The sequence below is a fragment of the Rhopalosiphum padi genome, chromosome 2 (genome assembly GCF_020882245.1).
Source record: "Rhopalosiphum padi isolate XX-2018 chromosome 2, ASM2088224v1, whole genome shotgun sequence".
Lineage (NCBI taxonomy): Eukaryota > Metazoa > Arthropoda > Insecta > Hemiptera > Aphididae > Rhopalosiphum > Rhopalosiphum padi.
The window spans coordinates 87611443-87636245 of NC_083598.1; the positions used below are offsets into that span (position 1 = coordinate 87611443).

The 24803-nt window shown below is 33.1% G+C and overlaps 1 protein-coding gene across 1 annotated transcript in view; it reads left to right on the top strand.

The window, feature by feature from the left end:
- Positions 1–369: 369 nt before the first annotated feature.
- LOC132920518 (Kruppel-like factor 1) overlaps positions 370–24803 on the top strand; it is a 90687-nt gene continuing 66253 nt past the window's right edge. Inside the window, exon 1 of the mRNA XM_060982974.1 lies at positions 370–923. Within this exon, the coding sequence (XP_060838957.1) occupies positions 816–923 (108 nt within the window). The 5' untranslated portion in view covers positions 370–815. The remainder of the gene's footprint in view (positions 924–24803) is intronic.

A 24803-nucleotide genomic window follows, 5' to 3' on the forward strand; every position in this document is an offset into this window, starting at 1 on the left:
TACTACTATAGCTGCAGCATTTGCCGTGTATATAATTAAATGCAGTAAATCACGGCGAATCGATTGCAATAACGACTGCATCATGAGCAGCATCAGCTGCAGTAGTGCAACGCGCGCGTCGGGAAACAACAGGTAGCTCCGCGGTATCCTATACATTATTATTATTATTTATTATAATATTATTATACCGCGTAAACGATTTTCGTTTTTATTACAAATCAATTACGGACCTTACAACACACGGTAATAGCGCAGAGGAGGGGTTCGCGTTGTCCCACTGGTGTGCCGATACGCCGGGGCCACGCCCATTTCATTCATGATGCCCCACAACGTCGTCTCGGGCCGCCGCCGGTCCGGTTCACGGGGGCCGCCGCAACCAGTTCGAAAACCATCGTCGCGGCACACGAACTGCTCCGCGCGACCTGTCCGCCGGTGAATGATAATAATAATATAAAAAATAATAATATCGACATACACACACACAAGGAGACGACAAAATAATATCGTTTTTTTTTTTCTTTTCGTGCGTTTTTCCGCGTTATTGTGCAGTTTTATTTTCGTTTTCCGTATATCACACCGAAGTTTTAAATATTAAATTTATTATTTTTTTTTCACGTTTTTTTTTGTCGTCGTCGTTCTATCCGTTTTTGCTTTCGTCGCGTCCGCAGTTCACACACTTTTCTGTCGGTTCGTTCGTTTTCGAAAACGAGAAAGAAAATCGTTATCATTTTTCTTTCGACGTCTGCGATACACGAAGGTCGTATGTACACAGCCTACATGCTAGACGCTTTGGATTCCGTCGTTTCGTCCGTAGCATGGAATTGTCCTCGGTGAATTGTTCGCCCCGAGATCAAATCGTTCCCGACTCTTGTAACGGCAATAATTGGGCGAACGAACAGTTGGACTTTAATTGGCAAATGCAGGTAAGTCACGAGCGCACAGCGAATTATATTATTGCTGCACTATAACCTATTATTTCTATATACGTTATTACACAACTCGACTATTATAATATATACGCTACTGTCGGGTGATGTTTTACAAACAATTTCCCACTAGACGAATCGCGATTTTATTTAGATTTACGACGAGATATGCGGTGCATGTGTAGTAGATCGTTAAAACCAGCGTGTTTCCGTTTGATTTATCTATTTAGCTGCGGTATATCAACCGGTATAGCGCGCAAATAAATGACGTACCTATGGCCACATATATATAATATTATCAACTTGTGTTATATACTGCTTAAGACTATGGTTGATCATTAGTATATATATATAGGTATACGTATTCCGTACTTTTTCCTTAATTTATTAATTGTCGCTATAGAGTTTTTCTACTTTTTCCAATAGAACAAATCCTATGTAGGTATAGTACTCTCGCGCGTACCGATACATGATGTTTTAAATTGTTTACATAATACTCGTACTTCGTGATGTCAATGTATTGATAGTAGTCGCTATACTGTTATACTATAGGTATATAATACTAGTTCTGGTAAAATTTCCATTTTGCGAAACACATTCTTTTGGTCACGTTTTCATGATGTACCTATGCACTATACAAATACTTACACCTGATATCTATAAATGGATAATTGGTTATGTTAACATCAAACTGGATTTTAATAAGTTTGTCAGATGTTGAGCATTTTCTAAGTATAAAAAAAAAAAAAAAATGTTCAACCAACAGTTTTTTTTATTATAGATAGGTTAGGTATCTTTTGAATTTTATTTAATCAGAAATAGGAGTAGATACATATTTTATAATAACAATACAAATTGAAAATTAAAACTTTTTTTATACATGTACATATAAATTTTATGAAATATATAATATAATCCTATTTTGTATAGGTGTACTATTAAAATTTTCTATTATTGATTAAATTAATTAATTGGATAACAGTAATCATCGTTTAAAATTTAAATTAAAGTACCTATATATTATATAATATTAATATCTATTAATATTTAATTTATTTTAATAATATAATAATTCCAACTTTAAAATCTTCATGTAACCGCCTATCTGTTTTTGGTATTTGTTCTTTATTGTATAGTTAATATAATGTATAATATTATCGTACCTGTTATTAAAGCTGGCGAAGTTTAAAGTATAGATATTTATTGAAGTACGTGACGATATTCTGAGTCGTTTCATTCAAATAAAATAACTTAAATTGATTACAAATATTCAAATCACATAATATAAACAAAATATTTGAACCTTACATTACTTTAATTTATATATAAAAAAAATAATAGCTGTTATTTATTATATAGTGTATATAAGTTTCTGTCTTATTATGTATTCATATAGCAAAACATTGCATTTTATGCGTTTATATTGGCATGTTTTTCTTTTGAATATTTTGCTTTTGTAGCCATACATATAAATTATAACGAATTTATTTTAAAATTATACAATGATAAAAAGAAATAAAATAATTCTACCAACACTTTTCGAAATTGTATCCAATATTTTGAAAGTAATGAAAAATATTGTACTAAACTAGTTTATAATTCACAACTCACACGATTATTTTTTGTGTAGGCATTGCTTTTTATAACTTACATTTTAATATTTTATACAATCGTCTTAAAAATATCTGTTTCGCCTAAGGCTTAACTGTTTATATAACATTAGAACATATCATATAGAGTGTATCTATTCTAAAGTCTAAATTTTTTTTATTAATATTAGTAGTTATAAAGTTATTTACAATTTTCTATTTTTTATTTTTCAATTTTAAGTATAAAATATGATAACTATATTACTGAAATTAAAAAAAGATAACCATTCAATAAATCACTTTTATTTTTAGTTGCAATTATTATTATATATATATTTAAATGCACATTGAAAATTTGAAAGTTGTAACTTTGGATTAATACTATACATATAGATAATATAAGCAAAACATATTACTAAATTACCTATATATCTAAACAATATATATTTCTGAAATAACCTATACACTTTTAACGCCTTATTTCGTTTTGTTAATCAATACTATATAAAATATCATAATATTTATTATACATAATTATAGCCGAGATACTTTTTAAAATTTAAATTATAAGAATAGAATAGGTAGGTTATTCCCTACAAGTTGAATAATAGTTATTATTTTATGATATTCGTATACCTAGCCTTTTAACAAAATACGCATTATTTTCTAACTATCACTTTATTATAGTACCTATTCCATATTTGTAATTATTATATTAAAAAAACAACAATTTGCGTGGGGTTAAATCGTACATAACAAATTAATTCAAAAATCTGTATACTCACTCATTAGTTTGAAAATGAAATGTATAAAAAAAAAAGCGTGAAAAAAACTATAAATAAAATATGTTATACTTGCCGGGTCATTATCATAAAGTATAGTAGGTTGTATATAGCCAGATGTGTATAGTATCAAAAAAAAAAAAAAAAATCCTAGTACCAAAAAGTAGGTACTTATTATATGGAGTTACCTACACCTATAATATGGAGTTGTAAATCATGCGGGTCTTAAATAATATCGCACGGAGTGCCTGTAAAACATAGTTAGGTATCTAAATATTATACTACTATATAATAACAATAATAATATGCAGTATTTATGTTTATAGTGATGGTGTGTGTGCTATACCTATATATTATAATAAGGTACGATACGTACGGACTTGTATCGATTACGGGTACGCGTATAAACGTATAGACAAAATTTAGTCACCACTGGTCGGACAATAAAATAATAGTAATTAAAATACAAAACTCGTAACAATAATAATAAAAAAAAAAAAATAAATATATATTATATACGTGTCGGTACTCGGCGGTGTATATTATCGGTGGTAATCGATCGGATCAGGTTTTATCGTCTGCACAGCAGAGTGTATATTATATTATTATTATATGTATATATATATATACAGGAACCGACCTGCCGCCGCCGCCGCCGCCGATGTTGCTATACATCATATATACGTGTGTGTAATAGTATTATATACAAGATTTTGTACACAGTCCGGGAGGCGTAAAAACACGCTCGTGTTAGCAATATATAGGCTATATATATATATATATATAATACACGTATACTACGGTATGTATACATAATAATGTATAGTATGACCGTTAATAGACACGACGAGAAAATCTAACCCACCTTTCCGCGGCAATTTATTGTTTTCAATAAGCAAATTACTGTAATTATATATACCTAAATAACTATACGTACCTATATAATATTATCCGTACGCGCATACCCATAATACGTATACGTATACCTACTCGCGGGCTTCCGGGCGCTTCCCGTCGCGCGTCTACGCGGTGCGATGAGCGGCGTATAATATAATATACGTACAAACGACAGCGGCGCAGAGCCGTACGAAATGCGCACGGTGCACGTCGTGTAATAACATCACGAGACGTATATAAAACGTTACGCGTATCTGTGCGGGGCGATCGCCGTGTACAGAAAATACGAGCGATTATAATTTTTTTTCGTCTTAGATGATATACTCCTACTTGTAAGAACGACGATTTGTTTGCTCCGAATTCGGAAATATGGCGGTTTTTATACACGCACTGGCCGCGGTATATACCGGTGGTGTACACAAACAGATATCGTTATTTTTTTTTCTGCCTCCGACGACCGACGATCGTATCGACACCGCGCACAGACTCCGATCTCACGCAGGCATTTCAATAATATCGTGTGTATAAATGGGCACCCATTTCAAGCATAGTATACACTCGCTACCACACTTCTCGGCGACGGAAAACGTATCGTTTCCGATAATCGGTTTAATGCGCGGCCGTCCGTTTTAATGCATATAAATTATAATATCATATATAGTATTATCATCATACCCGCGTGCACGCACTAATGACTAACACTATATACATTATATATATATATATAGGTACGTACAACTCTTACAATTTATTACGTACATCACGTCGATGCGATACAAATATATACGATATAGGTATAAAATATATACATATTCCAGAGTCCGGATCCGTTCTCGACGGGTATTATATAGGTACCTATATATAATATACCTACTGCATATCATGTGCAAGAATTAATCGGTGGAAAACGTTTGGAGTTGTAATTATTTCATTAGTTCCATAAGGTTTTAGTTTGTTTTTTTTTTATCGAGTTCAAATCACGATGTGTGATGTTCACTTATTATCTCGCGGGGAATATATTATTATATTCGTGTTGCATAATATTATATATATTATCACAGAGACGCCGTAGAAGAATATAATATATTTTAAGACTGCTGCGCGTAACCGGCGAAAACCATACAAATGCTGCAATATCGAACTGTCAATATCTCGATATCGATTAAATACGTGTATATATATACAAAGATTGCTAAATCTCGTGACAGTTTTTTCTTCTCGTTTTTAGTCCTTGACCGAGTGCTATGGGTAAAAATATCTATTGATTAATTAAAAAACACGATATAATATGTATATTATATAGTGTCTATATTTATACACAGATATAATGTCGATATGATATTATGTCGTGCATTAAAATATTTACCGCTGGAATATCATATTATATGTGTTATGGCCATTTATGTATAATAGTAGTGGACGTTCGAAAATTTATAACCGGACCTACGCACTAATATTCACCCACGCAGATTTCTTTGGTAAAAATCTATCCAGTAAAAAAAAAAATTAGACATCTATCATACATCTGAAATTGCTTAAAATAATATATTGACTATAATGACTATATTGATATATATATAGGTACCTATATATATATTTACGTTTATGTATGGTAGTACAACAGTAGTTATAGTATATATATAGGTACACTCGTCGAACATACGGGAAAAGTGAAATAGTAATAACAACTGTCACTAAACATAATTTTAATCAATGGATTATTTAATTTTCATCGGTATTATATTATGTGCCTATTATTGTGTTTGAAAGCGTTTAATTGGGAAATTCTAATATATTCACGCGTACCCGAGTATTATAATATACCTACTCGAGTACTATACGACGACGATGCGTGCAATCACATATTTTTAGATTTATATGTTTGTAGTTACAAGAAAGGTAATATACAATGGATCATTTAACAGATCGTAACAACTGCAAATGACCACATCCGTGCTAATTTCTCTAAAACACAATAAATATACATACACATAATATCATGCCGTAGGTATTACCTTTATATATGCTTATATTATATAAATTGATTATTCTCATCCATAATAATTTAATTCTTTTTTTTTTTTAAGTCCTTCTTCCTTTATTCTTCTTTTAAGTGTACAATATATCAATTTATTTTATCTGTACGCAGGGGATTTCATAGATTCCTAGAAGTCTTATATTTATTTTATTACTGTTAACAATAACTGTTCATTCCCACCGTGAAGTTTTCTCTTTGATGTTTTTGACACGTTTCTTTGGATGTTTAAATTAAAACGTACAGGTATTTATGCTAATCTCTGATCACTAAATTATATTTCATATTTTCACAATCTCACGTATACCTATATAATAATTGTATTTCCTTAACACACGAGAGTATTAAGTTTTTAAAACACACGACGGTTTTATCATATAATATTAATTAAATGTTTTATTTATTTCTTGCGTTGACAACATTTGTATACCTACGTATTTAAAATTATATTTGTAGGATTTAACAGTATTTATTTTCTTACTTATACTAGTATTGAATTAAATGTATTTATATGAGATAAATCGAGAGCAGAGAAGAGATAACAATAGTAAACTTCAATTTAATTCTTTTAAAGTCTTAGTTAAGGAAATACAATTAAATGTACACCTACAGTGAGGTAGATACTGTTAAGTAGTGTTAACATTACTTAAAAATAAATTATACACAATACTTATTTGTATATTATTGTCTTCGTTGAAATTGTTTTAATTTTTAAAGATGCTCATACGTATGTTATATTAATTGATTGTAATGAGTATTTTTTAGATTAAAAGAGATAAAAGGTCGAAACCTGTACAAATGTACAATATATATAATGATCGACACCTATAATTAAACAAATAGTCCACTTGAGATAATAAATATGATTGTAATAGCAACTTTGTAATATTCTTATTTGTCTTAGCTCAAATTCTCTGTGTGATTTATGATTCGGAGATAGAAAGAGTATAAGAAGTTGCAAGTTAAATTATATGATTAATACGACATCGCGTTGCGTACGTAATGTATAAAACGAACGAGAAACAAGTGATCAGAATGTATTACCACTTAACAAATCGTAATAAATGTGCGTCGTTAGCGTTGCATATACATTTTAATTGACCATCAGGAATACGAATTCAATTATGCGATGCGGAACTGCACGAGCTCCCGTATATTGATATTGTTGTTTAATAATGTACGAGAAGTAGGAGGATTATTTCACTGCTAATCCAATCTTAATATTCCGCTCAACAACTCGTAGAAACAATGAAAAGTCTGCTTCATTAAATTCTTTTACTTTGCAAAGTAAAAAAAAAAAAAAAAAAAACCGAAAATAATAAATACTCATATTACATTTTATAGTCTTACAAATCTATAGCTCTGTCAAAATCGCAAAGCTATTGTTTAAAATAAAGAAAACTGTATACAAACGAACAGATAGGTATCCGTTTTTATTATTCAACTCGAGTGTCATAATGGGAGATATTTAATGTCGTATCTACTCTTTATTACATACTTATATGCAATTATTAAAGCTTATAATAAAGATATTTTACATCAGGATAACAATATTGGTGTTATTACTTATTACTTATCAATGTACCCAACGACGAGTGGGTATTATTTAAATATCTCGAACACAATTATAATAGTTACAATTTCTTAATCGATATTCAACCACAATACTTTTAACAAATTCGTCCACTTAAAAACAGCTCGTGAACAGAGTTCAATACAACATCAACTGCAGTCGAGTAGTGGAATAGATGTAACTAATTGCAGTGTTAATGTATATAATATATGTACGCCAAACTATGTGTGTGTGTAAAAGTGTAATGTGTATATATGGTAAAGTATATATGTAGGTTTGTATGAGTATACACACTGTACGGTGTACCTACACCCTTGTACATTACACACTGAATGACCGACCATATTCGTCTTATACTAATAGTATAACGTATAGGTATAAAATATATGGTATAAATGTTATGACGAATGTGTATTATTAATACGAATTGTGGCATTATCATTGTTATTACAGTTGTAGCTGTTAAATCGCATATAATACTACTACTACTACTAATAATAATAATATAATAATAATAGTAGTAGTAGTGGTAGTAGTAGGTATACCTACCTACGATTTAAACGTATGATAATAAATAATAATATATAATATTATGGTACCTACGGTATACACACGTATATCTTATATTTCTGTATAGTATATTTTGGGCCAAATCGTGGCAATTCCTCCGCACTGATACGGAAAAACCAAAGCCATTGAAGGTCAGTCTTTTCGTGTATAGTATCTAAAATGTTTTGAGGAATTTCTAACTTTTAATGTGTAATTGAAAATTTTTTTAAATTAAGTTAACCGTCTTTGAAACTGCGGAAAACGCGCAGGTTGGACTTGTAAATAATAATAGTTCGCTCAGGTTGACGGTTTCTTTATATTTCTTACAAATACGAGGACAATATCGTTCGTAGCAATCACGGAAACCGGATGTTTTCAATCAATTGTTTGTTTCTATTACTTTTCTTTCGAATGCAATCCACTTGAGTTAATTACCACTGGGACGGACGTCAAAGGTCACTTGAGCGTGCGCCCGTAATAGTCCATTTGATGTTGTTGGTACCTACGTACAGAATATTGTTATGAAACTCGCATCTGGAGAATATCGCGGTCTTTGCCGGCTGCAAGGACGACTGTCAATCATGCGTGGTCAGAAGGAATGACAAGCGAAAACACAGAGATAGTCAATTATAATATTTTTGTCGTCCGACCATCTCGTGTATGTGCTGGCTTATTCATATACACAATATACCAAATGATAATAACTTTAAACTTGTTATACTGAGCACTAAGAACTATTTTCATGTAGATTGATTTTGGCTGTGAAAACGAGTACCTAATTAACAATAATTATATCATCTTCATTATTATATAGAATTAAATAAAATAATATTTCATTGGATTTAAGTTTATGGTTTTGAGAACGATGAATAAATAGATAGATATATACGTATATATATATTGATATTTCAAAGAGTAAAATATGTCAAATATTCAAATGTATATATTATTAAAATCGATATACCAATATTATAGAGGTGAATGAGGTAATGATTGTTACTTTGAGTGTTTTTTTTTTCGAATATCGAAATACTTACAATGTTATAGTATGTTAAACACTGATTTTTTTTTAAATTTAAATCCTCGCCATAATAGTAACATCTGCAACAGTCCAACATCGCCCAACTTGTTTAGTGTAAAATTACAACAGGTAGGTTATATGTTAGGTAAATAACAACTTACAAGCTCATAATTTGTAAATTTGAATATTTAAATTGAATTATGACAAATGATAATATGGTACTCAAATTTTTCATGTGAAATTAATTCAGATAACATGCAGTAGCTACTGAAGTAATATAGCGTGTGTATATTTGCATATGTCTAGCATTATTAGTTAAATTTAATAACGTTTTTATTCAACGAAGATATTGTAATATGAATATTAAATAAACAACACGTAGTGAGGTTGAAAATTGTGTGTTTCAAAAGATAAATATATAATATTGACCATTGACGTAACGTTTTCTGCATAATCTAACGTGACCCGATGTACCCGATGTATACCCGTGCAATATATAAAAATATGTTTTTGTAAAACAGAACAAGAGCAGAAAAAATTCTACGAAAAAATAAAATAGGTTAACCGTGTGTCTACATAATGCTGATTAATAGCGATGTATAATAATATGTAATATGCCTACATATATATCGCGTTGTATATATATATATATATATATATACCTCCGTATGTCCTATACGCATTTAAATGGACACATATAATAGCGATTTTATTGGCTGCGTTGCACAGCTGAATGGACCGACGACGACGACGATAACGATCTTCTTGCACACGCGCAGGCAGACCTGCAGAAGCCTCGGGCGACATTGACGCTTACATCCGGACGGCGTACATATAATATAGAGGTATACACACACATATACACGTGTTCGGGCAGATTTTCGAAATGATTTATACGACGGTTTTCGCCAAAAACCCACTTGTTCACAAACAATGAGAATAACACAACGGCCAAGTGCGGTGGGCGTATATGTACAGTATATACAAAGTGACAGCTCACGCGACTTAGAAAAAAAAAAAAAAAAAAAAACAACGCGTTATTGGAATATTTCAAGTCTTACGTGCTACACGCGCACATGTAGGTATATATATTATTATGAGACCAACGAGAATGAATTCAGATGTCGAACCGCCGCGGTGCAGATAAACGCGGTGAGGGTAAAAGTTTTCGCCGAAGCTTATAATAAGCCACATACCAAGTCAATATAATACACATAAATAAACGACATTTTGTCAAAACACACTTTTGGATGGCGGCGGAAGCGGTTGAACACCTAAAACGGTATAAATACGTATTCACAGTATTATAACATTCACCGATGTGCACGCTTATAATTCATAATTTGAATCAAATATATATTACAGACGTATTTTTACGTATATATTATAATATAGCCATTATAAACTGTACAATTTTCGTTGTACCTTCGCATCAATAACGTTTATTCTCCAATTTGTTTGACTTATCTCTAATGGGTTTATAAATATGTATATTATAAATAATATTATATGTAATTAAAAATCAAAACTTCGTCCCGGTATTATTATAGTGTTACAATGAAACGCTCCGTTCAAATTGTTATTGCTACTAATTAACGCGGTTTTTTATTTATTTTTTTCATTTTTTTTTTTTTTTTATCACGACCCAGTGTCAAAAGATCAAGAGATTTCGGCAAATCGTCTACACAACGATAAACCGACCGAGTGTACCTATACAACGGCTAATGTAACACTATGATATACACGCGTACGTCGAAGTCATGATGGGTTCCGGAGAAAAAAAAAGTCTATATCGTATATTAGGTATAATGTATATATAGGTATCAGCTGATATTACTATTATATAGGTAGGTATCCCAGAGGTGTTGATTTATAATAATATATTATAATATGGTCGTGTATTATTATGTGTGCTTACTGCTGACCAAGTGCGCGTGCGCGCGTGCATGCGTGCCCGCTCGCACGCGTGTATAGTGTTGTGAGCACCCGTGTGGCTGTGTCTGTACACACACGAAACACGACGCAATAATTTGTAACAATTATTGTAGTTTGCGTTCCATACGCCGACCTCGACGCCGATTGATAACGATGAGTATCAAAGAGCTGATATAAACTTCTCGAGTATTTAACCGTGATAAACAATTTTCCTGAATATAGATCCAATACATTCGTGTCGGTTATGAAATCGAGAGCGTATTTCGCTAACGCGTCACACATGTGTACCTAACCACATATAATGGTGTTTCGAGATAGGATTTTTCGTTTTGTTTTTATTTTGAATTGATTTCCTACTGCGCTTATATATATATATATATATATATGTAATAACGTATATAGCATAATACTTGATAAGCAATGACGTTAAATAGTAATGATGTAGGTATATAAAAAATAAAATCAACGAATTTGGTAGAAAAAAAAATACGAGTATAAATTAATTATTTATCTTAGAAATTGAACTTTGGGATTCTATAATTAAAATCATACAGTTTCGACGGGTTAGGCGAAATTGTTTTTGACCAATAATTTACGAATTGTTTAACTTCATATTCGTTAGGATTTAAAATATAACATTAAATATTCCTCGATGTTTAGAATTTACGTTTTTTGTTTATTATTAAAATTGTAAGATTTAATTTATAATTTTGGTATTAGAAATAGGTAGGTGCAAATTAAATTTGTAATAAGAATTTTTTCGAACAATTTTAACGAATTAAAATTTAAAGAATGAATCTATTAATATCCATTGGTATCAATATTTATCTAAATACTAAAACATTTACAACAGAAAAATACTGACTAATAATATGTATAACTACTAATCACGAATACGTTAATCAGAATTTTCATACTATACCTTCTCAGAATTCCATCTATTTTTTATTTCATTGAATAATAACCGTATCTATAACGGAGAATTTTAATTAACCAAATAATATAGGTACCTATATACACAATTTCATTAATCAAAATAATATATTAAAAAGTTTTAGGTGAAAAAATAATGAATTACTGTAGATATTAATACAATTTAAAAAAATACGATTTCTTTCTTTTAATACAGCTTAAAGTACATTTTGATTACTCCATATTATTCAGGTATATTTGCTATAAAAAATAATATGTATATGTAACTTTGCTGGGTACCTATAGCTAACCAATGTTATTTTTATAACCGTCACGATTCTTACGTCAACCATAAATCGATAAATTTATTTTGTTGTAGGTACATGTGTTAGTAAATAATTAACACAATTTTTATCAGCACGCATGCAATACTTAGAATATTAGAGTTTTTACTTTTTAGGTATACGAATATTAAAACTATATATACCTATTTGATTTAGATTAGATAGTAAAACTGTACCTAACCAAATTAATTATAAATAATAAACAACGATAATACTTACACTGAATAATTACATAATAAGGAAAAAATACTCAGAAACATAATTTTAAATAAATACCTGTATTATACAACAACAACGGAATCATAGATACAAAGTAAAAAAAAAAAAAATTGGAACAACGTATTACACTTCTTATGCATTAAACAACTAATATACTATAGTATTGCGCAACGAATAGAGTTTGCGTGCGCAGGACAACTATCAATAATTGATTGTCGTGTAGACATAATATTTCGTCGAAAAAGATTATAATAATTTTTCATGTCCTATGAATTTTAAAATTCTGCAAGACGAACGGTATACAACGCAAAAGCTAAACCGTATCATAAACGTATATATATAGGTATACAATTATACCGGCGAAGGAAAAAAAGGATCGATTTTTGCTTGCGAAATTCGGTCTGAGTTATTTACACATATTTCGGCTTTCGCACGCTTGTCGCTTGTTGTGGAAATTTAAGCTCCCGAGTCTTTCGTCGTACAGCGGAAAACTAATAACGACACGTGCCTTTACACGACAAGCGCGCGCGCACAATTATTTCCAATTCATCATCATTTATTTTATTCATTCTTCTTCCTCCTCTTCTTATTCTCATCCTTTTTATTATTATTATTATTATTATTATACCGTACACGGTCGATTTACCCGTCGACGCAACTGCCGATGTGCAGTGTACATAATATACATAATATACATGTAATACGCATTGTGTATATATATAAATATATTATATATGAATAATGACTGGTCGGCTTCTGACGGCGGTGACTCTGCCGATCGGCTTGCCGAATCACGAGAAACGATCGCCGGGCAGAGGCGAGGAATATCATCGTTGTATATTGACGTTTCTTTTAATATTTTGCTGCTCTCTCGACCACCACTGCAACCTCCGTCGTCGGCCTCCTCTTTTGGTTTTTATTTTTGTTAATTACAGTAATGAGTGCGGCTTCGGTTCCTGTACAATGAGTGTACACACACACACACGCGCGCGTTCGCTCGCGAGTGTATACGATTCTTCGGACGTTTCTGACCGTTACTAATGGACCGCCGTGGCACGGAATGCTTTTAGTAGGCAAACACACGCGCCGACGCTGCCGCCGCAGGTTTTCTGTTTGCGTATACACACACACACACACACAACCACACCACACGCCACGCGAAGGTACACACGGGCAGCAGCTCGACCGTTCTCATTTGCATATATACCTACGGACGACGACGGATCGACGGTTTTCAAAAAAGAGCATCTCCGATGATTTTTCAAAAAAAAAAAAAAAAAGAAAAGAAAGAAAAGTAAACAACACGTAAATATCATACGAATTCACGCTTTCCCGGGTCAATACGCGCGAGTGACGACAAAACAAAACAGAAATCGGAGAGATTATTTTCGGTCGGACGCAGCAGCAATGTCCATACACAATATTATACACCTAACGGTATCTCTGCAACTACACATAGCAGTACGTCGCGTAAACCAGAGAGGTAAAAAAAAAAAAAAACCGCCACGGATTTGTCATACATTATTATATTATATATATACGCTATTTATTATTGTTATATTGAACATAATATACGCGTGTTTATCTTTATGCGTTATTAAAAGAAAACTATCAAAGCAACCGGTTTGTAATCAAGTGGCGGTCACAAGTCGATCTACATAATATTTAAGGGGAAAAGGAACGGCGGTGAGGGTAGAAAACTATGGTCGACTTGATTGTAATTCATGGACGCGTGTATATATATATATATTATATACGTGCTTCTCGAATTCAGCAATTAGTTATAGGCTTACGGGCACCTATGTGACACCCGGACCAACGGGTTTGTCACACACCACGCGTTGGTCACATAATAATATATAAATGTGTGTGTGTGTGTGTGTGTGTGTGTGTGTGTGTGTGTGTGACCACTGTTACCAGCTATGGATACCTGAACCCAGCCACAATATACCGAACGTCGCTCAGTTTACAAAATAATATCGTACCTGCAGCGGTTAATCGTTATCCTTGTAGTAGTGGCCGACATTCGGGGAGACTCGTCGAGCACGTACACGCATGGCCATTTCATCTTTTGGTCGCGCATAATATTTTATTATTCTAATTGTTTTGAATTTTCAAGAACAGTATTTCTTGGTGCTAAAATATCTTCGATTGGTGAGATTTTTTGCCATTTATAAGAAGTATTCGTTTCCGCGATATTTTCCAAGTGACGAGCATTCAGCGTGTATTATTGCTATACTCGTCGTGTTTGATATACTTTACGTACATACACCGCCGTCGTTCCGCGGGTCTGTGTTTGCCAGCAGATACGACTGAAGGAAACACATTTTATATTATACATATATACAATGAATACATTTTCATTGAGATATTATACTCATATATTATGACGTGTGTCTATAAATATAATAAGTGTACGACTGTGGATTGCAAATTCAGTAGGTACAACTATATGCTGTGCGGCGTGCAGTTTACTGCAGTATTGGCTGTTTTGCATAATACGTCCGGTGTCGGGTATGGATAGTACACGACGTCGCGAGGATAAAAAGCGGAATGACAAACGTTTTTTTATGATAAACCAAAGCATATCCGACGTCTCACCCGCACCGATTTGAAATCAACACGCATTAATGCTACCGGCGCTATAGGTATTATATGTACAACAATGCCTCTCGGTACCTACATCATGATAAACTAATGGATTAACGGGGCTGCTCGGCTGTAACGCGTACAGATCCTCCAGCAGACGCGGCGTAATGTTCTTGCACAGTTGCATACGAAATTATATAAACTACGGTGATGGTAGGCATCATGCACCCCGCGAGGCGCCCAGTCTCGTCGATATAATAATATTATAATATCGTGTATATATATATATATATATATAGGAGTAGCGGCGGGAGGTCCTGACGTCTCGGGGGATACGCATATTATACACGACCAATCTATAATATACCAACGTTTTATTTATGATTTTTTTTCTCCATATATACTTAGGTACTCTTCGAATATTTTAAAACGATAACGTGCCCGTAGCGTAGTAGTATTGCGTTATTGATAGTGGCTGCGGCGAGCGTGATTCTTTCAAACTATTTGTTTTCCCGCCACGACGATGGCCTGCCCGTGTACATATAGTGGGTATACGCATTGACGGTTTGTCATGTTCGGTTTGTGCGCCGTCTCGAACGGACGGAGGCTTGAATTTTGCCACCGCGCGTACACGCCAAATCGCGTCCGACCACCAACGAAGGCGGTCGCGGTTATGCCCCGGCGGTACAGCGACGTGAGCGTATACGCGCAGTGGGGAAATAAATTCGGGAAAAAAAAATTAACCAAACCATTTATCGCTTCTCGATTACTTCTTGCTGACAACAACGGTTTAGAAATCGGACTGGCGTATTATACTGTGCACGCGATTAATTAAAAACGAGAACGACCGGTCGCCCAATCATCGCTACAGCACACGGCGACCAAGAGAATTACACATTTTATAGCGACGCATAATAATAGAATATTATGTTTGAGGTGGTTTTCCGATAGTCTCGTTAATACGTCAAACCAACGTGTATACAGTATTAAATTATACGCGGCAAAAATTTAAATTAAACTAATTTTTCTCCAAAACGTGTTTTATAAGATACCACACATTTCGATCTGATTGAATCAAATATATTTTAAGCCAATATTCGATTTATCTTAAATAAAGCGTTTAACATAAATTTAAATATCTATACAGGAATTTGTGAGTAATCGGTGTAAAAATATCTTAATGCGATTTAATATGCTATACTTAAATCCCGGTCTTATTGAAAAATAAGTTTACGATGCACTCACACAAAGACATTTTATTATTTTATACTTGCGCATTCATTACATATTCTTTGCTCATGTGTTTTATAAACTTATGTTTTCTGGTACATTCTAATCTATGTAAAATCAATCTTTTTATCTATCAAGTTGCATAATATTACAATAATTTTTATGATACAGAAGTTAATAGTTAAATGATCTAATAACATATTGTTTTGATTATTTGAAATTCTTATTCGTTTTAACAATAATTACAAAACGCATACTTAGTTCCTTGTACTTTTCGAACACTGCAGTAAGTAAACTTAAAAATAATGGTGTTTAATCGTTTTTTTTTTCTTCAAGTACAAATATCGTAAATATTTTTAATAACTAATTTTTAATCATTGTATTTTCATTCTACACGCTGGATTCATATTAAACCTCGAGCATTTAATTTTGTATTTATTTATTTTTTGAACTCGAACGAAGGTAGACACATTTACATACCACCTCTAACAAGTTGTTTCGTTATTACACCGAGATTCCTTTTAGCCGTCGATTCTAAATGGTTACCGCTTTTAAGCTGAGACCCGAGGCATTTGAACCGTCCTGGTTTTTTTTTCTGAGCCTCGTGTCAAAACTTCAGCGTCTGCAAATATACATTGTGATGGCTTATTAAAATAATTGTTGCCTTTATTTTTTTTTCGAATTCGGGATAAACGCATATTGTAATTAGGGCGCATGGACCAAGGATTAGCGCGAACTCGCCTTCGGGACACACACGTCAGTGGAATAATTACCGTCGGGTGGTGTGTATGGTATAATATATAAATATAGGAAGGTATATACCGTGTCGTACACTCGTACGCATACAGCAGCCGAACAAGATCTCGTTTATACATACACGTATAATATGTGTGTATATAAGTGTACATAATATTATATAAACACATATATTTTAATTTTACAAATAGTAAAAATTACGGTATTATATTATATATTATTATGACGGCTGACAAGTGGAAACATTCGTTTCAGAAAACGTATAAACTGTCTGGCGCGAGCGTTTGTCCTCGGGGCATTCAGAAGAATTGGTATTATTACACATAGCCGAATATAATATACACACGTATATATACATAGTGGATATTTGGACTGCGTTCGATTCGAATGAGTATAATATTATAATACGTTGCGAGTGGTCCTACGCGACTTCTGGGTGTATATAATATATATATATATATACATGAGTATAATATTATATACATAGGAATCATATAGGATGCTGCGTCAATCGCAGATTCTTGTTAAACGAATGGTATAGTGTGTTTATAATATTGTGAGTGTTGTATATTTTTCATCCCGATACACACAATATGTAATATTCGGACTACGTCGTGGCCGGCTTATATACGGCGGACCTGAATATAACGTACATCATATTATATAATCATCAGTTACAAGGCATCGCGGCGTTCCATGTCCTGCACTGCGCGTAAACCTATACGTATAATCTATATAATAATATAATATATAGCCGATTATGTTATGGGTAGAAAAAGAACGATTTCCGTAGCTATTACACAAGGCTCGTGCTTGAAAACATAATTTTTACCGCCGGCCTTGCAGTGTTTGCTCTATTATACTAGGCATCCACCTCGGGTATATAGGTATAATACGTTTATTATATAATAATAATATTATATAGTTCATCCGAGTTTTCTCTGTTTTTTCATCATATTATATTTTCGATGCATTATAATATCTCATCTGCAATTGCAATGTAATTACGTGATTATTACATCTGCACCCGAAGTCGGACGATAAAACATTCCACGTTTATAAACTATATAAACAACGGTTTTTGAATACACAAAGACGATTTGAAATAGAAGATACCAATTCAATCATATTATTGCGGCGCTTTCGTAGTACAAAGCAATATAATTTCTAAGAAGACTTCAATTAACACAAAAACTTGAAATATTTTATGTTTAAAAAAAAAAGTATATAACATGTATATTGTGACCTTTTAGTAAACTTGAAAATTATAAAAGTCAGAATTCTAGTATAGATGCATATAGAAACGGACGAAATGGGAGAGGGGGAATGCTTTCCGGATAATAATTTTGCTGTATAATATTAAAGTACCTACACCTAGTGCATGCGACGCGGGTGATGAAATACTAAAGCTATAAATTGTTCGTCGGGAAATGCATCAATACATACGCGATCTGGATACATAATATATATAATATAATATTATATAATCTGCATTGAGTGGTGACACTGTACACTAACGTCGTCAATGGAGCATGCTGCACTCGGCTGTGCATTTGCGTGTATATTATATTCATTAATATCGTATACTTTACAAGGTCCGTTTGACACATCCGGACGAGGAAAAAAAAAGCCATTCGAATGAAACGATCGCCGCCGCAGCTCGATCGTCGCATGATTATGTTATATTATAGCGATGGCAACAGCAGTAATAATAATGTGATATTATTGTGTGTACGGCGGCACATAAATGGCTGCGCGCACAGCCCTCGATCGCTATACATTGCAGCGCCGCAGTCCGCCCAACGACGATAACGACGACGACAACGACTACTACAACCACTACTACTACGACGACGACGACGATGATGGTATTATTACAATTATATACAATAATAATATGGTCGCTATGTCAATTTCCTCTCGGTCACGGGCCCGTGAACGGTTTTTTTATTTTATCTCCGGCCGGTCAGGACGATGAATGCCAATTCATTCATTCGTTCGGCGGCCGTCCGCGGTTGGCTCGTCACCCGCCGCGGGGCCCGTCATCCGTGACGACGCACAGATACATAATAATAATAATGTATACGACTGCCACTACACTACATATTATAATAATATTATGCAGTACAGAACCTACAGCGACGGTGGGCGACGGAGATGACCACGAATCCCAAATATATATCGCTGTGTTGTATATTTACTGCAGACATGTACACCATCACGTCACGTTATAATACACTGCAACATTTCTCGTTGAGTTTTGGGATCGCAGCTGTGACTGGACGGAAAACACCAACAATTCCGTAAGACATGATATCGCGTGTAAAATGATTTCTTTGTTTTCGAACGGCGCGCGTCCGTGCATATATATATATATATATACGTATGAAAAATCTATTTAATGACTTAAAATTCATATTTTGGATTTTTGATTGTGTAACCCCAACAAGTATATAATGAATATTAAAATTGAGCGTACAAGGCCCTCGGTATTCAAATTTACAAACCAGTATTAAGGATGTTAATTAGTTGGACGGTATTAGTGTGGACCGTGGAGGTTTATAATACACACCAGAGAAATCGAAACCAAGAGAAGATTAATGAGTTTTAATTTGAATAATATGCTAGAAGAGAACTGATCCGTATTAATTAATATGTGATCGAAATTTCAAAATATATCAACACTTCGATTAACACTTCGAATTCAACAACTTTTCTGTTAAGGAATTCGTTTGTTTCAAAATGGTTTTATACGCTGTTTTGAAAATATATCCTATAGTACGCACTCGACGTATAATAGTGACGATTGCAGTTCTATGGTTTAAAGATCGAATACATATTATATACAATTGACATATATATATATATGTTTAACAAGTACAAGCAAGCACATCTTTCCAGCCCTTCGACGGCACCGATTTTTTGATAAAATATTGACAATAATCGTTTTATAGACTGACGGAGTTCCTCTAACGGAATCGTTTTTGAATTGCCCTGCATCATAAAACGCGGTTTCCATGAACGATAGCTGCACGTGATGACGAGTTCAGCAGGTCTAGTCACTGCAGGTTTGATGCTCATTCATAGAATTTTTTTATTTGTGTTCGCCCCAGGGTTTTGTTTTTATAGGTTTGCGCCAGTGTAATATATCATCGTTACAGTGATGTCGCTCCACAATAAAAAATAAAGTCTAGTTTCGAAAAACATCGGCAATTGTACAATAATATATTATTAATCAACAACGACTATAAATAAATAGATTTATAAATATTATATATATTTTATTATTACGAGTTGAGAACAACGACGACGCGAAATGGGAATAAAATGCCGCGTAAACCGGTGCGACCGTATATTACTACAGATACGACGATAATATATATATTATATAATATTATATATGTAATAATATAGTAATATACGACTCTGTCTCGCGCGATGATGGATATATTATGACGTCCGCGCACATCTCAATATATTACATGTACGTAAAAACAATTATTGATTTACGACCGCCAACATATTATAATAGTGCGGCCGGCCGAGAGAAAGAAAGAATAAAAATATAAAAACCACATTACAACGACGATAATATTGCGCATTAAAAGGACGAGAACTTGTGTTTTCCTCGCATCTCTGCACTGTTATAGGCTAATCTATAAATCACTATTACATTATATTATATACGCGACGTGTTATAATATAATAATAATATACAACCATTCCTTGTGTGTGTGTGTGTGCTGAAGGTAGGCAGAGCGTTAATTATTGTTACGCAATCGCATCGAGACGACGACGTGTCGTCCCGCGGATATTGGCAATGTCTCTTCTGCAGGTGTATACACGTTCGACGTGTCACCCGTGTTTTACAACCACCGCGGCGGCGGTCGAACACGGCATCACTCTTGTGCGCGCGCGACATTAGATAAAAATATAAAAAGGAATGACGAATTATTATTGTACGCATATAATACGTATACCATTTAAACGTCTTATTTCTGATTATATTTTCTTGACAAGACGACGACCGACTGACACTAACTCATATTATTATATCGTTTCGACACGTCTGTACACGACAAATTTATGTTTTTTACGTATTATATAGGTATATTGTACAGGTAGATAGATAGGTGTATATAGATGTGTATATGCAGATAAGTACGCCTCGTAAAACATTCGCGTTCAGCGGTCGATGTCAATAACCAATAATACTAAGGTACCGACGTCTCACACGTACGTGTGTTTTAAACTGAATATTCACAATTTTTGTTTCGATTCGGCGTTCGTTTCACGTATTAAATTCCATCGAATTAAATAGCGATTAAACCTACAAACCGTGATTTTAAACAACGGATCGCGTCAATAGAGATACCATTCATGTTATAACATCGATAATAGACGTTGCGATAATTTAACCGTAATAATAAATGTATAGGTAGTGTTTTATTTCGTCTAAAACATAGGTTTGGCGTTATATAGATATTATAATATACACATATAATGATATATTTATAACAGCTTTCCTGTATTTGATACTACACGTCATGCTATAATCATTATTGTTACCTATTACGTTTTTACATATTATTTATACTCGTAATGATTATTTCGACTGTGAACACACTGAATACTCATTATTTTTTACAAGATTATTTTTTTTAATAATTGGAGATACTGGGTTTTTATGATTTTACATAACACCTTTCAGTAATAGTGAGTTTTATAAGTAATATTTTATTTAAAAAAAAAAACGAGCTATATCGTCAATTTAATCACTTAACTTGTATATGAAAATAATGAATTATTATGGATATCAATCGTACTTTGATACTTATCAATACTTTTTCATTTCAAGCATTGAGTGTTTAGATTAGCTATAAGTATAGCGCAACATTAATTGTTCATGATTTCTCTTACAACGTGACATCCTTCATGCATATCGTGTACAAGAAAAATATTTTAGAAAAATTCTTTATGTAGTACAATATGAGAAATAATAACCTACATTCATAGTTTTTAGGTATACGGTAAACGTATAGCCTAACCGTTTTGATTTAATGTTTTACGTATACGAATAATTATTTATTCAATTTCTTATATGGTGCCATTAGCAAATCCTAGCTAAATCATAGTATGTGTGCGTTTTTATTGCATTTGGAAAATGTCATTTCTCGGTAGTTACATATATACGCGAAGAAGGTTCATCAAATATATGTAAGGCTGTAAAATATCATAATATAATAACCGACGATAAACTTATACTTATAATAATATTATCGTCCAACGTATTAAGCGTGTCCCATATAGGAAACACAATACCCATATATTAGAATTAAGTGTATGCGTGATTTATTTGTTTTATTATATAATAATTCGGTAATAAATGTCATATTATTTTGTAGTGCATTATACTATATTAAAAAAAAAAAAAAAAACAAATCGTTAGTAGGTTGAAACTTGTGAGCAGAAATGTTTTATCACTTTTAAGAACCCGAAACGATGTCCCGAGTTAATGGCTGAAAGACTGAAATTATTGTGAGGGCTCGCCGCTACCACTATTAAAATCCGATTTCTATTTGTTTTACTGTCCATAAAATTAATATTCAAATTAGCTATCAGTGTTTTATTTTTTTTATCACAACCATCGTTGGAAAAACTTAACACGTACAGAGATCGACGCCTTGGAACGACCGCAGCATTGCCCGCACGTGTGTATACCGTATAATTTGTACGCCTCATCGTCTACCCACTTTCTGGCTTTTCTCGCCCGCGCGCCGCATAATCGATATTATAATTACAGACCACGAACACACACACATTATATATGTATATTAATAATAAAATGGTAAAATCGGATTTTCATTATAGTCAAACGTACATTTGTTGAGGTTTTTTTTTCTTTCGAGCAGCCGACGTACCTGCACTGTTATAATAACGCACAAGCTATATAATATTATAATGTACTCATTAAAAAATCGTTCACGCACACAAAATAACATGAAATAATAGCATTGACCGCGGTTTTACAATGCGAAATATGTCTCATACGGCGTGCGTGGCGTCGGAAATTTCGCGCATACCCATCGCGCCTGCTGACGTCTGTATAATATATCCGACGCATCATAATATACCGGGTGATTCTTTTATGCGTCGAACACTTGTCGTCAAGAACGTATGGCGTATAACGTGTTCGTCGCTTAAAATAGTAAAAACTTAAAACACATGACGAAGAAAAACCAGTAGAACAAATTAATTCTCAAGAACGTTTTTTGAAGAAAAAAAAAACTCAATACCTTTCGATACAATAAGAGCTCACAGTTGAAATGATCACATATATATTGTATAAATACACGCGGAGGTATCATGTATACATAATATACGTATAGGCTCACTCGACTCACTCGATATTTTTAAAACGTCGTTTTTACGATGTGTTCGCGTTCGTTTCTGTGTGTATACAATATATATACGACGAACGCAGCACGGACGAATAAAACAAATATTTCAAGATTTCCTGCCATTCAGTCGCGCTAACGACTAAAAAATAAAATAAAATATTCCAGTCTTGTTTTTAGGCACACAAAGAGAAAATACATCATATACATAATGTGCTGCCGCCCGTGCAAGACCGTTGAATTTCTGCCGCAGTTGAACAATAACACGTATCGTATCGTTGACGAGAGGAAAAAATACTTATGTCTTTACCTATATGGCTGTGTAGTCGTAGTGTGTAGTGTATATGACGTATTATTATATATTTTTGACGAATTTCGAAAAGCGGGAGACACCCGGACACGTGTCATTTTATATCAACACAATGTCGTATTAAAAATCACGGTAAAATATTTTTGAATACGCGCCCAAACTCTCATACGCAGCCTTTCGCCGGACATCTGGTCAGTGGCCGTTTACGCAATTTATAAGGACATACATTAAATTATATACATAGTGATTCGCCAAGTATATTCACTCCGACTCATTTTAGGTACATTTTTAATCATGACTTTAAGTTTTTAGCTATGGCCTTTTGAAGTATGAAATTTACTTTGAACCACATTTTCAAATAATGAAATTTAAGAAGTATGGATATTTTGTTGAGTTAAAATCTTTCTTTTTTTTTTATTAGAGTTCAATTTGCTAGCATTTTACAATGATCGTATCGCCGTCCACACCACTCACATTGAATTTAATCTTTCAAATTTCTATTTAAATTCATCACCATTTACAAAAAATCCATCTGGTTATATAACATCACGGGAAAAAAGATTTGATGATTCGGAAATAAAAGAAGTTTGTATCGCTACAAGAAATACCTTACATGTGCATACAACGGTCAAAGCACTAGAAAATATGAACTTTAAAGTTTAAATTTAGGTATTTAAAATTTCTAAAAATCATAATTTAAATACAATTATTGCTATATACAGAATAAATTGGGGGTGT